The following is a 19,036-nucleotide window of genomic DNA, read 5'->3' as shown; positions in this document are numbered from 1 at the left end:
ATCCCTGTTAGACAATATTGTTAACAGATTGGATTGTGAGCAACTTCCTCCCCTTACACCAAAACACTCCTTTGTAGGTGAACTATGTTTCTCCTTTCATTGCCGCAATAATAATAGATCAATAAGAGCCCTATGCCAAAAAGATATTGTTATACTACCTAATGTAATTACGCCCCTGCAAACTGAGTCCAGTATGTAAAGTACTTGAGTAATTATACTTCATTACTATACTTAAGTATTATTTTGGGGGATTTGTACTTTACTCAAGTGCAATTTAAACTGAATACTTGTACTTTTACTTAATTACATTTTCAAAGAAAAAATAGTACTTGTTACATTTTTGCAGATCATTTTCTTCCGTCTTAAACTGGGCATCAGTGCAATTCTATTGGTTTATTAGTATAAAGTTAAATGTTATTTAGTCTGCTAATTAGTTCCATTTTAACATGAAATTTAATTGGCCACAACATGGTCATTGGTCATTGAGAAGTGACATCACGTCTCACCACAGCGCACAGCACCTTGACCTGTGCCTGAGAAAAAATTATAACATTACTATATCACCGTATAATAATGTAATCTTATTAGGATCACCATCGAGAATAATGGGAATTAGAAAAATATAAGTAAATTATGGTAATGAGAATCTGGGGGAAAATGTGCTTCATTGTCTTGAAAATAATGCCACAACGCAAAATCATTATGGTACTAAAATAGCTGTTGTTTTATTTTTTTTTATTTTTTTTATTTTACACAAAATTCAAGGAAGTTTTATTCAAGGAACTTTTATTGTCATTCCAAAACATGGGCTAAATGAAAGGAATGAAACTAAGTACTGAGGTCCCCGGTAACAACAGCGAAGAATAAAAACACTAAAGTATAAAATTAAACACTAAAATATAAAATTCAAAGGATAAGAACACTAAAATATAAAACTAAGCAGAGCAGTGCAATAAGGTACAGTAAAGTGCAATAAATAACAATAAAACAATACAACTGTAGAATCTCAAATTAGAAATGGTAAAACAGTGCAAATGAGTGAGTATTAATAAATAGTGTAATTGTACATGAAGAGTCTCTGATGTATGATGTAATTTCTTTTATATATTTTGGGTTAAATGTTACCTGGACGTAAATATATATATATATATATATATATATATATATATATATATATATATATATATATAAATATATATATATATATATTTATATTTATATATATATATATATATATATATATATATATATATATATATATATATATATATATATATATATATATATATATATATATATATATATATTTTTATATATATATATATATATATATATATATATATATATATATATATATATATATATATTAATGTGAATTCAGCCCTAGATTGGACTGTAGCCTGTGATGTTCTTGGCAGCTGCTGTTAAAGTGTCTTACAGGAATCTGTAAAGCTTCATTAGGAAAAATATATATTATAAAAATGTAATAAAGGAAGAAAATTTTAAAATGCATAATGAGGTGCTCATCAACCAGAGTTGCTGCAGAGCTGTCTGTTGAGTTTGCCTGCGCATGCGCTTTGATGACCCAAAACACTTTTGTGGCGCCGCCTGTGGGACGAGCGGAAATGACGACATCCCGCGCGACCTTACGATATGTTTTTTTGCGTGCGGACGGTGCGGCGGTTGAGGTCTGCGAAGTCGTTTCTTTGCCGTTTAAACGGACGAAGACGCGTCAGGGTGCCGTGCACATTTAAAGCTCTGAGAGATTATTTATTTCCCGCTTCGTTCTAAAAGCCTCTCGTGCGTGAGCGACTATTGATCCGGTTAATGCGCGCACGCTCTGTTACCGGGACGCACGAGTTTTAGTGAAGGTGTAATTCACAGCACTGAAATGTTTGTTTAGTGCATTCAGGGTGAGTTAGTTCAGCACTGGAAATCGGGTTAGTTCGGTTTGAAATCACAGATGTGATCGGTTGTGGTAGGTAGTTCAGCTCTAAATCACTGTATATATGTGCTGGGTTCGGGTTAATGTAGTTAGTTCAGATTGATATCACAGGGGTGTTGGGTTAGTTCAGGTTTGAATCGCAGGTGTGTTTCTGCTGTGATGGCTAAAGGCGAGTGGAAGAGATCAGGCACGGATGAGGTCCTGTTAACCGGCCGCACAGAGTGTGAGGTGTTTGATGACGGAACCAACACGTTCTTCTGGTGAGTAAACATTTCCCTGGTTAACATTTAACCCAGTTATGGATGATTTTGTGTGTGTGTGTGTGTGTGTGTGTGTGATATCCGAAGGCTGTTGTTAAGTACTGATGCAGATTTGCTCGGCTTTTCTCTCTTCTGCATTCTCAGCAGAATGACACTCGTATCTATTAAAGGCTTTAAGATGGACAGATGCCGTGCAAGAGTCACTCTCTTCAACACACACATGCACACATAGAGAAACACTGTGCATTAATGTGTAGTTTATAGACGTGCACTGCTGTCATATTTATAGGATATTTATGACGCACAACAGAGCAGCAGCACTTCATATGTAGTTCTGGTTGGTCTGCATTTGTAGTTTTAAGTCAAGTAGAAATTTTCTTGAATGTGACTCAGATTTACTGTGGTATACGTGTCTGTCCTGTATTGACCGCTCTTCTCTCCCCCAGCCTGTGTGTGTGTGTGTGTGTGTACTGAGTTGTGGTTGTTTATGATCAGTCTTTATACCAGCTCAGCAGGTTTTGAATGAGAAAAAAGCTGGCCAGACTTATGTGTGTTTTATAAATGGGTAGTTGATAACATGTTCATGGACTTTTTTTTTTTTTTAATTCAACAGCAAGATTGTAGGTTAAAATGTGCATGTGTGTATAAAGGAAAGTGTGGTCCACCGATATGGTTTTTTCAATGGCCGATACCGATATCTAGATAGCAGGATGGCAAATATAATATTATTATTAATAATAATAATATAATAATATAAAATTATAGCCTAAATGCTGATAAACATAATATAATTTAACAACAGCAAATCAGATGTATACAAAATTGGAATATTTCCTCAAATTTGCATAACTTGAAAAGAAAAAAAACGTTAACATAAAGTGTTGCCTATCCATTGACAAATATATTGGTGGATTTTGGAAGTGAAAGTTAACCCTCTTGTTAATCGGCCAAGCGAACACTGTTATCTGCTGATGCTGGTAATCGCAAAATAGCCAAATATTGGCCAATTAATTGGCCTGGCTGATATATCAGTCTATCACTTCACTCACTAGTCACCATTTCATTCTGTGGTTGTTTCAATTTGTAGCTGTTTTTAATCACTTTTTTTTCCCCTTGATATGCCTAGTTCATTTGAAACAGTCCTACAGTGGTAAATTATTTTTTTGTCCAAATATTCCATGTACTCTTTTCATTTGAGGTCAGTAAAAACTGCTTGAATAATAATTTTAGAATAAAAAAATAAAAAAAAATTACAGTTTATTAAACTGTTTTAAAATGTTGAACTTTTTTTTTATATATATATATATAAAGTTTCCAAATGATGAGATCATTTCAGATTTCAGCAGATCAGATATAACAAATCAGAGATAAATTCCTAATACAATTCTTGCAAAAGGCGTTTTTACACAGACTTTTTAAAGCAAAATACAATCAACAATTGGTCCTACTTTAACTATAGGCTATATTAGATTAAAAAAAATAAACAAAATAAGTGCTGATTTTTTTTTTTTTTACATTTTTTTTTATAGATTTCCACAGATTACAACAAAGCTCGTAATGTGTTGGCATATCTTTAATTTTGCATTGTCATAAAATAAATACCAGTCAGCTGCTACACTGCCTGTTTTAAGTGATTCACTAAAATGAACTGGGTCATAAGAGTCATTCGTTCGGGGACCGCATGACACTAGTCATGCTGTAGATTCAAAAGAAATGGGTCAAACGAGTCATTAATTCGGAAATCAGACTGCACTGGTTGTGCTGTGTTTAGCGCTATAGATCCATTAGCGAGTCAGTGCTGCCGCTAAATAAACGCTGTTTGAAACACCATAAGAGTATTTTAGTACGGTGGTCTGTATGTATCAGCAAAAATGGAAAAATGCACATTCAAGAACTGTTAACCAATCCGAAATTCATGCAAATCAAACGGTATGGGTTAGAGCCTGACCGATATGGGATTTTTGAGACTGATATCGATTTTAGAGAGGGAAAATTCACCGATTACCGATATGGTGGCCAATATATTTAATCTTTGAGCTGGAATGAAAACAGACCTTTTCTATGTGGATTGTGCACCGATTTTGCCCTGATATGACTATGCAAAGGTACTCAGAAGGCTGACTTCTTAAATATTATAATATATTTGATATTATTATTATTATACATTGTCAACAAATTCTAGAAATGAACACTGAGAAAATAAAGAATAAATACAAATAAAATAAATAGCTAAATAAACATCAGTATTACTGTTTAGTATCAGTCAAATGCTGAGTATATTAATACTGCCAAGTCAAGATAAACAGCAGCAGCGGTGTTACACCGTATTCTGCTGTACAAGTTCAGGGGTAACTTTCAACGGTGGAAAACCAGACTTTTAAATATTACATTTTATAAATGCAATGACTGGAATTGTTCGATTGAAGGGGGTACCAAACTGTGAACAAAACAGTTTGGTGAATACATTTTTACTCATTAGCTTCCACTCAGCTGACAACAGTAGCCTAGTTTCCATCCACTTTTTGCGCTATTTTGTTATCGACAAATTGAAAATGCGTAAGAAATGTTTTGAGAAATTTGCCGTCTTCTGCCTGTTTCCATTCAAATGGCCTTTTTATCAATAAAAATGGTGTGTGTGATGAAGTCATGCCTAAAAAAACAATTTGTTGCATAAGTTTTGGTTTATCGCAAAATAAATCTGCCCTTAAGCCGTTTCCATACAGAAATGTGTGTATATCACTAATTGTGTACCTTTCGCCTCCCAGATGTCCCTAATTTTTTTCCTCCAAAGTTTTGGTAAAATGGGGAAAGTATTTAGACAATTCATTGAAATTAGCCAGCTTACTCTCATTTTAATTTCACAAATAAATGCAATCAGAAGAGGAGGAACTGCAATCAAAAGGGAGCAGTTGCCATTCTGATAGGACTGTAATATTGGTCCTGATGTTGCGCCTATCGCAGGTTGCCACCGGTTCCAACCCGAAAGCGAATCGTCATGGCCCTGTTCAAGCTGGCAACCTGCACCAAGTAGTGGGGAAACTTTCAGTCTTAGTATAAGGACCATCCATCCATGTGTATATGCTGTGTGCACAGCTATTAAAGAAACACTGATGCAGTGTAATATCATGATTTACATATGTGATACATTCCTGATATTCAATAGGCTATTTTGAACAATAATCTAATCTAAAGCATCACCATCACAACTGCATTATGTCCCACATATTTGTCCAGCAACTATTAACGACCAACTGAACTTGATTGTCTTCTAAAATTAATTTTAGCATCATAATGCAATATATATTTTATGAAGAAGCTCAGCAAATGCGATCCGAAGTAAAGAGGGTTAGATTTAAAATACTTAAAAGTTTTAAAATGTTCAAAAGCTGGTTTTCTGAAAGTGAACTCAGCATTGGACAAATAGTTCTGATAGTTTATAGTCTTGAAGTGTAGAAAATGTCATTCAGCCAACTTTATTTGTCTACAGAACAGGGTACGGCTAATTTAAGTTTGTGTAAAAAAAAGGCATATATGTGTCTAAAAATATATATTTTTTTGTTTGGTAATTTTCTTTATTTTATTTAATGCATTTTTCGTTTGGTAATTAATTTAATACAGGGAATTTTGCCGGCATTTTTTCAAAAGTAAACTAAACAATAATTTCATAGAATCGGGCTATATGTTAGTGTTCCAAAAAAGCACACTGAAGTTTTTTCTTCTAGTATTGTGCAAATATTTTTAATTTAAAACATCTTTGTGCACAGAAATTATATGTTTTTTGTATTGTGGGCTAATTCCATGACTGCCGTCTATTATTTTGAATGGTGTGAAAAAGCAATTTTAACAAATAAACGGATGTCTACTGTGATTAAATTAATCGCAAAGAGTGGCCACTCATTTGTTCTGCACTTGTCAATGTGCATGTCTTGATATGAGATATTTGTATTGGCACTCCTGGAAGTGTCAATCCATAATCAAGTACAATAAATTGGCTTTCAAGGATGTATTTCTTGTCATCATGATTAACACAGGATAACGATTGGGGCAAATTCTGTCATGTGACACTATTTTTGTGTTAATGCTAATTTTCTTGACAAAAAATGTTTCCAACTCAGCTTTTCGTGATATTTGATGTATCGACATAGAGTTTATGCGCTAGAGTTAAACGGAAAAGTATTATGTTGACACTTGTGACATTTTTGCGATAATTTGCGTTTCCGTCAGCTTTATTTTGATGCGCTAACATTTTTTCGAAAAAAATCCTTGGATGGAAACGTAGTTACTGAAAGTAGCTACATGATTAGCTAGTTCAAACAGACATGAGTGACATGGTTGTCAGGGACAAGGTTAATGTTATATTAGTTATATTGAAAAGGGAAAATGATGGGGTCATTGTGTATTAAGTTTCCAGTATGTATTTCACAAACTAGTTAACTTACCGAGACACCGCTCAACTCCGCCCTATCTGCAGAGCCACCGTCAGTTCAGAGTCAGCTCTGTAAACAGTGGAGTCGGAGCATGCTCTGCTGGACAAACTACACTTTGACACCAATTCTAAAGCATTGTTTTCTGCATTATATGTTCTGAAAAAAAGTTTTCATATCAGCACATATCGGTAAAATATATGGCGATGCCGATATATCAGTGAAAGGCTAATATCGGCCGATAATATCGGCTGGCCGCTATATCGGTCGGGCACTAGTATGGGTCCAGTTAAAAAAAATAAACTAAAAATTGGAACCTGTTCTGAATAAGAACTGGTTCTCTGTTCCCTACCTTATAAACAACCCAAATATAATTTTTGTTTCTTACACCTGATAAGCTTAATTTCCACCAATGTTTATTTGGTTCAAGTGGAGTTTTACCATGTACCCTTAGTTCATATCTATCTGTCATTCTCTCTGCAGGAGGGCACATACCCTGACAGTGCTATTCATTCTCACCTGCGCTCTAGTTTATGTGACACTATTGGAAGAGACGCCACACGACACAGCGTACAACACCAAAAGGTATCTGTGCGACACCTGGCTGACAGGCTGTCCTTGACCTATTACAATGAAGGTTCACTTGGCCAGAGTGGCACTGCAGACAAGAGTACAGTATATAGTGCCTGAGAAGGCACACACACTCTTTCCCTGAACAGAAGCTAAAGTTAAAGTGGTCTGATGTGGACAGAAATGCCACATGTCTGTAGTTGGGAGGAGTTTTGGGAAGTGTCATGGTTTCTGTTGGCTAACAAGATTATCTGTGACATCTGCTGCTACACGCAAAGTCCAGGTCACTGACTGACCCACTGTGCTTAAGAACACATGACCTTTATCAGAAGAAAGAGCAGCTAATACTCTGTATAAATGTTAAGTGTGGTATTAAGTGGTGCTTGCTAAGACTATTACTGTTGGCCATACTTATTCTGAACAAACAAAAAACTAACCAGTTGTGGTTCAGACATGAATGATACCTAAAATAATGCTACTTGTTGACACTTGGGCCAATAAGTAACTTCACAGAACACTTTAGCAATCGCATAGCAATGCACTTAAAATCAGGCAGAACACCTTAGCAACTGCATAGCAACACACTAAAAACAAGTCAGAACACCCTAGCATTGTGGCTATGTTGCATGGGCAAGCAGCACTCACATTTCACTCAAAATGGTCAAGTCTAGTTGTGTAGTTATTAGTGTCTGATATTCACTTGATCATTGTTTGTTTTTACTATATGTATTTATGTGTGTTTTTCAGAGGAATTGTGGCCAGTATTCTGGTATTCCTTTGTTTTGGAGTGACACAAGCTAAAGATGGTCCCTTCACACGGCCTCACCCAGGTCAGTCTTGTAACCTCACTTGTGATCTTAACCTGGCCTAAACTCGATCACCCCGATAACCTTTCCTTAAACGTGACCTAACCCAAACCCAGGTCAAATCACTAATCATATTTGAATGTTCTCACCCCAATATAAATCCTCATTGTTTTGTGCCAGATAAATACTGCTCAGATTTTATATGAATTATATACCCTCATTGTTATGTATTCAGTAATAAGCTTTACGCTTTAAATTGCTTCCATATAGTCAGCTATCAAGCTTTATGTTTGAAACCTTGTAGTGTAACCAGGGCTGTCATTAGGGCAGTGCAACCGGTGCGACCGCACTGGGTATCCTCACCTCAAGCCTTACTACCGGACCGCAATCGAGACCGAGGGGAACAAATTGTAGCTTTATACTTTTTCAAGGATAGCTTGAGTATAGTTAACCTACATGTGAGTAGCTTATAGTAGCTTGGCAAACTTCTGTTTCAAAAGTAGTTTTCCCAATATTTCATATAAAAGACAGTTATGAGAATGTATATGAAAACATAAAAGAACAACGAGAGTGCATATAGCAACAGTGTAACTCCACTTCCCCCTTTAACAAACACACACAACACACTCTCTGTTCTGCTTGAATGACTTGTTTGATATTATGAGGGCCGACTCGCCTTGCTGGATGATCTGGTCCAGGTGCTTTCAACATGTCTCTCATTTAGGAATATGAAACAGTGATTGATCAAGAGAAACAACCACCTCTTTCAGTCACAAGAAACAACAATTTGGGGGCCTGGCTCATGCTAAAGTATGGCCCCGAAATATGGCTTCGGGGGCCTGGCTCGAGTAAAGACGCTGACTACCACCCCTGGACTCATGAGTTCAAATCCAGGGTGTGCTGAGTGACTCCAGCCAGGTCTCCTAAGCAGCCAAATTGGCCCGGTTGTTAGGGAGGGTAGAGTCACATGGGGTATCATCCTCTTGGTCGCGATTAGTGGTTCTCGCTCTTAATGGGGCGCGTGGTAAGTTGTGCGTGGATCGCGGAGAATAGCATGAGCCTCCACATGCTGCGAGTCTCCGCGGTGCAGTGCACAACGAGCCACGTGATAAGATGCGTGGATTGACTGTCTCAGACGGCGGAGGCAACTGAGACTTGTCCTCCACCACCTGGATTGAGGTGAGTAACCGCGCCACCACAAGGACCTACTAAGTAGTGGGAATTGTGCATTCCAAATTGGGAGAAAAGGGGTTAAAAAAAAGAAGAAACAATTATTCAGACCTTGCCAGGGGACAAGATAACTGACAAATGTAGACTCTTATAATAAGTTGGGCTACCTGTCATATTGAAAACTGTTGAATTTTAATCTAATTCAAGTATGCATGTCTGTTTTGAGAGTGCCGGGTAGGGAGTGGTAAAGAGTTGTGTCTGGGGAGTCCAGTGTAAAGACACACTCTGGAGACAAACAAACTAAAGTTGAATCTAACAAAAAGGGCTTCACGTATCCATAGGTCAAAATAAAGTTGTAAGGAGATACAGCCAACAGACAGTTGAACTCTCCATGTAATCCCCCCCCATTTTTGGATTTGTTATAGAAAGTAATAACAATGAGTTATGATCCTGGATATTTCAGGGTATATCTCCGGTTTATAGTTCTGCTCTAGAAGAATATAGTTTGTTTTTGAAAGCATAATTAGATCTTTCTAGTTTCATTTTTAGTCTAACATGTCAGAGTGTGAGCTAAGGTCTAATTTTCTAGTGAATTTGAGGGTGTGTACGGCAGTTTGTGTATTAAATATGATGTGTTTTTCTCTGCTGCAGCATACTGGCGTTTCTGGTTGTGTGTTTCTGTTGTGTATGAGCTCTTCCTTATCTTCATCCTCTTTCAGGTGTCTTTAATCTCAAACACACAAAATATATTTTGCTGGTGTTGTGTAATATTTTAATGTGGCGTTTCTAATGTATTTTTTATTTTTTTTTTTCATCTCAGACTGTACATGATGGCAGACAGTTCATGAAATACATCGACCCAAAATTGGGCGTCGCACTTCCAGAAAGAGATTATGGGGGAAACTGTCTCATTTATGACCCTGGAAATGTTGCCGACCCCTTCCACAATATCTGGGTACACATGCATTACAAAGACATAAACAATTAGATAATAAACATGACTTCAAAATGTGATGCACTTCTTATTAAAACTGACTATTCAACGGGAAATAATAAAGTGGGGGATTTCCTTAATTTTAGACTGTTATAATAAATGTATTGCTATTTATAAGAAAGTTATTACATTTTGAAGACTAGGCAAACAGTTTTTTTCTTGACAATAACATAGACTGAATGGTGCAAAATAAGACCAGGGTTGTTTAATTAAAAGGGAAATTTCATGTTTTTTTTAATAATTTAGTCTGTTTTTTTGTTGAGAAAATAAATGTTCTTTCAAAGCCAATCTGTAAATATTATCCTTTTTTTTTTTTATTATTCAACAGGATAAAATAGATGGTTTTGTTCCTGCCCATTTTCTCGGCTGGTACATCAAGGTTGGTGTTGACTTCTGAATCTCTTCAAAGCAGTTTTTTATTTTTTTGTATTTTTTTTGTTGTTGATTTTTTTTCCCCTTTTTCACCCAATTTGGAATGCCCAATTCCCAGTGCGCTTTTAAGTCCTCTTGGTGGCGTAGTGGTTCGCCTCAATCCGGGTGGCAGAGGATGAATCCCAGTTGCCTCCACGTCTGAGACCATCAACCCGTGCATCTTATCACGTGGCTTGTTGAGCGCGTTGCCACGGAGACATAGCGCATGTGGAGGCTTCACGCCATCCACCACAGCATCCGCGCTCAACTCGCCACGCGCCTCACCGAGAACGAACCACATTATAGCGACCACGAGGAGGTTACTCCATGTGACTCTACCCACCCTAGCAACCGGGCCTAATTTGGTTGCTTAGGAGACCTGGCTGGAGTCACTCAGCACACCCTGGGATTCGAACTAGTGAACTCCAGGGGAGGTAGCCAGCGTCTTTTACCACTGAGCTACCCAGGCCCCTGTCTTCAAAGCAGTTTTGACACGTGTTACCATTGAAACAGATGCCTGATTTGATCAGCCCATGAGCTGCTCTGTTTTTGGCAAACAAACGCACATCCACGTGTCTAAATTCAAATTCAAATGTCAAAGACTGGATTAGAAACTATTAGTCATAGTGTATGTGTCTTTGTATGTGTCAGACGCTGATGATCCGGGACTGGTGGATGTGTATGATCATCAGTGTAATGTTTGAGTTTCTGGAGTACAGCCTTGAACACCAACTACCCAATTTCTCAGAGTGCTGGTGGGATCATGTGAGTAAAACACTCCATATATATACACACACTTGCACCCTGTGAATCATGGATCACCCTGTTTTAAAATATTATTTCTCTAATGCTGCAGTGGATCATGGATGTGTTATTGTGTAATGGGCTGGGCATTTACTGTGGCATGAAGACACTCGGCTGGCTCTCCATGAAGCCGTATCAGTGGCAGGGCCTCTGGAATATCCCAACATACAAGTAAGAACAATGAAACTCACATTTTGCCTTTCTTTGGATTCATACTTTTATTTTGTTTTTATTGATTCTTGATACAGGATTTGTACTTCATTCAAAACATAAGCTTTTTTATCAACATAAAATTTTGGGGTTAAAAAGTAAGAATTTTTAAGGGAAAGTGGCAGAAATGAATGGGGGCTCAGGGAAAAAATTCCACCTAAAGTGACAAAAATGCTTCTTAAATTCAAAATGTGGGGCAAAAAATGCCTCCATAAAGAATTCCTTTGTATTTTATTTGTGGCATGTAATTATATTAATATTATATTTTAAAGAGCACCTATTATGGTTTTTCAAATATTACCTTTCATGTAGTGTGTTATATAGCTGTTTGTGAATGTAAAAAAAAGTCTGCAAAGTTTCAAAAATCAAAGTGCACGACAAATGGAGTTATTGACTCCCAAAAGAAAGAACCGATTCTGAACACCTGAAACGAGTCGTTAGTAATTCCAGACTTACTTCCTGTACTAACCTATGTAATTTGGTAACAAAAAACCCGCCTCTGGTCTTCACTGGCTGCTCGCGAGCAGCTTTGACCCGCTCTCAAACACTACACTAAGCGGTAGACCAATCACAACAGACTGGGACATCTGACCAATCAGAGCAGAGTAGACTCTCTGAAAGGAGTTTAGAATGAATCCTTTAGAACGGATCATTGAACGAGTCGTTTTTGACACTGGGGGAAAAGGTAATGCTGCAATTTAAATTATGAGCAAATTAAAGTGTTTTTTGACCTTGGATGCATGTAAATCTATTGTATGAGACCTTTAAAACAAAATAAGGCACGTTTAAAAACCATAATAGGTGCTCTTTAATATATTCTAGGCCTAAATATTATTGCATAAAATACAAGATATAATTACTCAGAATGATTTTGTTATTAAATTGTAGTATTTAATATTAAAAGATGATACACAGTACTTTCTTATATGATTAGAAAACAAATCCCATTTTAATGGTAAAAAAAGCCTCTTAAAAATTAAATGCAGGGGACAAAATTGCCCTTTAATGGAAAAGTTAATTTCTGACATTGGAAAGTGAATATTTAAGGTGCTGTGACTGGTCACAATTTCATTGACCTTTTTGCTTTCAATAGTTCATTTTTAATGATCGTGTTTTAAAAGTACATTTATTCAGTGAAGTCTCTCAGTTATTGAGGTATTAGGTGCAGTACAGCATGACACCCATAAATGACACAATGAATTGTCATGACATCCTGTTTTTTTTGTGTGTGTTTCAGAGGAAAAATCAAGCGAATTGCCTTCCAGTTTACCCCGTACAGCTGGGCGAAGTTTGAATGGCGTCCTGCGTCTGACCTGCGAAGGTGGTTGGCGGTGCTGGGCATCATTTTCATGGTGGGTGACATTATTGGTCTGTCCACTGCAAATATATTGGATATAACACAAAATAACCCCTTTTCTCTCTTTCTTTTTTGTAGTTCTTGTTGGCGGAACTGAACACATTTTATCTCAAGTTTGTTTTGTGGATGCCTCCGGAGCATTATCTGGTGCTTTTGCGGCTCGTCTTCTTCGTTAATGTTGGCGGTGTGGCAATGCGAGAGATCTACGACTTCATGGATGATCCGTTAGTATAATCTTTAGCTCACCAAGTCATCTAGACTCGATGCCAGATAGACCATTCAAGATTTGCTAGATTCCATTGTCTATCAAACATATTTTATTGGACTGGTATTTGTAGTCCACTTTTTTATTATGCTGACACCCTTAAAAAGTCAGTCCAGAATCAGTTTTAGAGTTTTTGTTTAAAAAATGTGATCTTAAACATCTTATAGGTTTTAGGTTTTTAGTTGTTTTGCTTGTTTTTATTTTTTAACCAGGAACTTGCCATGAAAATAGCCATGGAAGCTGGAGTGGTGTTAAAAACAAACAAACAAACATAGTCTACATAGGGAGCTACCTTCTAAAGGCCGAAATTATACTTTGGTGTATATTTAGTGCTTCTCATATGAAGTGTACTACTAGACTCAATTTATGTTCACTGCCAATGCATGGCACAAATACGTAAATTGGGTAAAATAGCTATTTTCTTTCAATACTTCACAACACTGAATAAAATACATTTATAATCAACATTACCCTTGTCTACAACTTGGATGAAAAGTTTGTTTCGGTGCATTCTGGCATTGCTTTATCCACAAATACAATTCTGACTTCGTTTTTCTCAGAATGAGAAACAACTAGACAGCATATTTTTGCTCCTATTTGGAACAGCCTTTTCTTGGGTGTGACCTAATTTTTTTTTTTATGCAGATAGGCAGATCACTAGGAACAGGATTTTTTTCTGTATCACAATGTCTCCTTTTGTGTTTCTGCAGTAGTTATATCTAGCTTGCCATTCTAATTTTAGGAAATTCCATAAGAAGTTGGGGCAACAGGCGTGGATCGTGGCAACCATCACTGTTACAGAGTTTCTGATCGTGGTCAAATACGATCCCAACACTATCATGTTGCCAATCCCGTTCTTTGTCACACAGTGCTGGATACTGGGAATTGTCCTGATACTCATTTGGACCTTGTGGCGGTTCTTCATCCGGTAACGACCCTTAATACCAACTCCATAGTGACCAGTAGGGGTTTAGAAATGCATTGAAAAGGGGGGCCTGGGTAGCTCAATGGCAAAAGACGCTGGCTACCTCCCCTGGAGTTCACTAGTTCGAATCCCAGGGCGTGCTGAGTGACTCCAGCCAGGTCTCCTAAGCAACCAAATTGTCCCGGTTGCTAGGGAGGGTAGAGTCACATGGGGTAACCTCCTCGTGGTCGCTATAATGTGGTTCATTCTCGGTGGGGTGCGTGGTGAGTTGAGCGCGGATGCCGCGGTGGATGGCGTGAAGCCTCCACACGCGCTATATCTCCTTGGCAACATGCTCAACAAGCCACATGATAAGATGCGTGGGTTGATGGTCTCAGACGCAGAGGCAACTGGGATTCATCCTCCGCCACCCGGATTGAGGCAAAAATCACTACGCGACCACAAGGACTTAAAAGCGCATTGGGAATTGGGCATTCCAAATTGGGTGAAAAAAAAGAAATACATTGAAAACGGATTTGTTTTTATAGGCCTAATATAATTTATTATGCATTTATTTCTTTTCTCAAATAGACATTTTTGAATTATTATTATATTTTTTTTTTTAAATAAAGTCAGGCCTGAATCAGTTCTAGGGCTCTGTTTTTGTGACCGTGCTAGACGCAGCGCTAAGCGCAAAGACCGTGTGCTATGTCTTATCTAATTTTTGTGGCAGCTTTAATTTTTAGTGCAATTTTCAAGACAGCGCAAGTGGGTGTGGGTCGGAGTGTTTGCTCTATCTGTGTGTGTATCGTATGTTAATGAAGTGGCGCAATGCACATTTTCATATTTTCCTGAGAAATTGGTCATTGTGCATGTTTGAGAAGCATGTCTAATCTTGGCGCAAAGTCTAAAATCAGTTCCTGCATTTGCAGTTTGGAGATTCCACCAGCAGATGATATCAAAGAGCTGTCAATCACTTTTAATACTAGCTGTGATTTCTATGGCAGTACATCAATATGATTAATAATAATAATAATATGTTTAGTTTATAGGGCTTTAATTATTGTATATATTTTATTTATTTATTTTTTCTCCCCAATTTGGTATGCCCAATACCCAACGCGCTCTAAGTCCCCATGGTGGCGTAGTGATTCGCCTCAATCCGGGTGGCGGAGGACAAATCTCAGTTGCCTCCGCGTCTGAGACAGTAAGTCCGTGCTTCTTATCACGTGGCTTGTTGAGCACGTTACCGCGGAGACATAGCGCGTGTGGAGGCTTCACGCTATTCTCCGTGGCATCCACGCACAACTCACCACGTGCCCCACTGAGAGCGAACCACATTATAGCGACCATGAGGAGGTTACCCCATGCAACTCTACCCTCCCTAGCAACTGGGCCAATTTGGTTGCTTAGGAGACCTGGCTGAAGTCATTCAGCATGCCCTGGATTTGAACTCGCGACTCCAGGGGTGGTAGTCAGCGTCAATACTCGCTGAGCTACCCAGGCCCCTTATAGGGCTTTTATAAAATCCGGAGCAACAAACAGAGCAGGGGATGCACTGCATACTGACCATTTACACTACCAAAATCTTATGAATAGACTCTATCCATTTATATCAACAGTGCTTGACATGAAATAGAATATATAAAAGGATGCAGATTGTGCAATAACTGTAGAAGAACCTCAGAATTAATTTGCACTTGACCCAGCCCATTAGCGCTTTGTGCGGACAGTTTCGCCAAACCCACTTGGGCCTAGACTTCGCACATAATGGCACAAAGATATCAAAACTTCATGGCCATGCCCATTGACTGCGTGATGACGTATTGCAAAGTGCTGCGCTTAAGGCATATCACTCTTAAAATAGGGCCCTTAGAGTTTTTAGCGAAAAAAGGTTTTAAAAACCTTATATACGTTTTGTTGTATTTAAAAAAAAAAATATTACAATGAAAATAGCCCTGGAGGCTGCCATGGCATTAAATAAACAAACAAAAAAATTATCCAAAATATAATTATAGACCCATTATCAGTTGAAAATAATTTTGAATCAAACCAAATAATAAAATGTAATCGAACTATATTATGGCTGTTTTCGGAATGGAATACTTTTATATTTCGCAGTATACACTGTGTACCTCTTACCAAATTTAAGAATAGTATGTGAAACAATAGGGACTATGCAACGAAAATTGCTTCAAACCATATGCTACATTTTACATGCTTTCTGCATTATCACAAGACCTCATCACGTGTCATGTGAGTGGATTTTATCACTTGGGCATCCAAGCACTGGTTACATACAGTACGTGTTATATGCTGTAGAAATAGTAAGAGTAGTATTTTATTGCACTATCCCGAACATAGCCCAAATTTCAGATTTCATGATAAATCTTTTTTTTTTGGGGGGGGGGGGATTTTTTCCCCCTTTTCACCCAATTTGGAATGCCCAATTCCCAATGCGCTTTTAAGTCCTCGTGTAGTGATTCGCCTCAATACGGGTGGCGGAGGACGAATCCCAGCTGCCTCCGTGTCTGAGGCCGTCAATCCACACATCTTATCACGAGGCTTGTTGAGCGCGTTGCCACGGAGAGGCTTCACGCCATCCACCGCAGCATCCACGCTCAACTCACCACGCGCCCCACCAAGAACGAACCACATTATAGCGACCACGAGGAGGTTACCCCATGTGATTCTACCCTCCCTAGCAACCGGCCAATTTGGTTGCTTAGGAGACCTGGCTGGAGTCATTCAGCACGCCCTGGGATTCGAACTAGCGAACCCCAGGGGTGGTAGCCAGCGTCTTTTGCCACTGAGCTACCCAGGCCCCTGATGATAATTTTCTAAACATCGGATAGAAATGGCAAAGTGTGTGTTTTAACTAACCAAGTCTTTTTGCATTGACAGTGACATCACACTCCGCTACAAAGAAACGCGGCGCCGCAGGCAGGAAGGGTCTTCGGAGCGAGAAAGAGCCCCTGCGAACACTGAAAGCAATAGCGGCAATTCAGCCACATCAGGCCGCAGCAAACTGAACAGCAATACGGACCCAGTCCGACACCGGAAGTCCTGAAGAATCATTCCACCACATAGACAAACAGCTGTGGGCTGCACATCGCAACTAGACACACATTTATGTATAAATGTGTGTGTTTGTTTGTAACCTTCTGTTCAGATCGTACCAACGCTCAGAGTCTGTTGAGTGACGTCCAGATGGGTTGATGCCAATTGTTTTCTCTCCTGAGCAGGAGGGTTGTACTATATTTAGAAAAGAAAATCTCTATAGCTGTTACATTGGTGAGGCGACTGGGTTCTGTTTCCACTGTACCTACTGTTTTGGGTTTATTTTTGTTAATTTGGTGCTATGCTGGAAGACGCATTTCGACAGATTTGGAACACTAGTGAACTCTGTTTACTTAAGGAGAATATAAGGTTATGGGCAACACATAGCTGCACCCAAAAAGTACTCCAATAAGAAATCTCTGAACGCTCGCATAAGCTATGACACTATTTAAAAAGCTTTTGAGAATGTAATAATTAATCTGACCTGTTTTAGGATGATAAAGGAGGTTATTGTGCCAGTTATATATATATATATATATATATATATATATATATATATATATATATATATATATATATATATATATATATATATATATATATATATATGAACGCCACACACACAGAAGAGAGAACAATCCTTCTGACCTTTTTAAGATGGGTCAGTGCCAAGACTGGACCAAAATAATAACTACTTTACATTATTTGTGTGTGTGTATGTGTGTGACCATAATAGCCAAAACATTTCTCATATTTTTCATGCGGGTCTTTGGTTCTGACTTTCAAGGCCACATTATACCTTTGAGAAAGCCAAACACCAGTGTGCATGTGCATATTGAGATCATGGTTGCTTGGCCTATTTGTGTTTTAGGTTATGCAATAAAAAGAACAGATAATCCCAAAGTTAATGCTTTAATTGTATAGATGAAGGTCTAAATGTGTATCTGGTCACAGTTGGTGGGTTGTGTGCTATTGTGTTGTCATAGTGTGTGTCTGTGTTCAGTTAGATAATGTACAAGTCCAAAATTGCCTGGTCTGATATAAACGCCATTATAATCTTACTATAAATGTAAACGTGTAGCGCCAACGCCTGAGCTGTCACTGTTTCTTATGTTACTAAAGGTGTTTAGAGGTTTGTTTTTATTTATGAAATTAATAGTTCTCATCCATATTATGATCAGAATTATTTCTCTGTGTTGCTCTCCTGAAATACTTCTAGTGGGACCATCTGATGATCTGTCTGCCCCTGCTTGTTGTTCACAGACGATTGAAAAATGTAAATGAACAACTAGAATGTCATGTTTTTTTAAAAAAAAAAAAATCAATAAAAGGAGTGGAGATTGTTTTCCTCTTTATCTGACTTTTTATATATATATATATATATATATATATGATTCATGTTAACTGACAACAGCACCTTGAATTGCAGATTGCATTTTTTATTTTTTATTTATTTTTTTTTATTTTTTTGGACAATAATTGACATTTACAGTAAGCTGTAACATTTAAATACTGTATATGGACTGTGATGGAACTTTCATGATATGCTGGTTTGACTGTTTCAAAATAACATGTATTTTGGTCTTTGAGCATTAAGGGTACATCCTCATACTTTGATGTCTTACTTTCCAGCACGCCTTGAGCAGAAAGTCTTGTCTTATTGAAACGGTGAGCTTGTTCGGGTGTTCATCTGTGAGTGCAAAACTGCTGATTTATTCTGAGTTGTTAATGCCATAATCGCATATTTTTATGTAATTTTTATATTATTAAATACGCAGGATTCAATCATGAAATTGCATTTACTTATTAATATGTTTCTAAAATCTTCGGTATCCAGTACGTTTTTATATATATAT

The 19,036-nt window shown here is 37.7% G+C and overlaps 1 protein-coding gene across 2 annotated transcripts; it reads left to right on the top strand.

Annotated features, from left to right (window-relative positions):
- Positions 1–1,621: 1,621 nt before the first annotated feature.
- Positions 1,622–18,523, top strand: ptdss2 (phosphatidylserine synthase 2). Of its 2 annotated transcripts, XM_051692768.1 has the most exons (12): positions 1,622–2,205; positions 7,113–7,214; positions 7,947–8,029; positions 9,827–9,894; positions 9,996–10,130; positions 10,498–10,548; positions 11,232–11,345; positions 11,437–11,555; positions 12,832–12,946; positions 13,030–13,175; positions 13,959–14,144; positions 17,025–18,523. In XM_051692768.1, the coding sequence occupies exons 1-12, from the start codon at positions 2,105–2,107 to the stop codon at positions 17,188–17,190; spliced, it is 1,386 nt and encodes a 461-aa protein (XP_051548728.1). In that variant the 5' UTR covers positions 1,622–2,104; the 3' UTR covers positions 17,191–18,523. The 2 variants fall into 2 exon arrangements, with proteins under 2 accessions (XP_051548728.1, XP_051548729.1); XM_051692769.1 differs by lacking the exons at positions 1,622–2,205; positions 9,827–9,894.
- Positions 18,524–19,036: the final 513 nt, after the last annotated feature.

This window comes from Myxocyprinus asiaticus, chromosome 48, assembly GCF_019703515.2.
Source record: "Myxocyprinus asiaticus isolate MX2 ecotype Aquarium Trade chromosome 48, UBuf_Myxa_2, whole genome shotgun sequence".
Taxonomy (NCBI): domain Eukaryota; kingdom Metazoa; phylum Chordata; class Actinopteri; order Cypriniformes; family Catostomidae; genus Myxocyprinus; species Myxocyprinus asiaticus.
The sequence above is the reverse complement of the archived record's forward strand: the minus strand, read 5'-3'. Positions and strand labels throughout refer to the sequence as shown.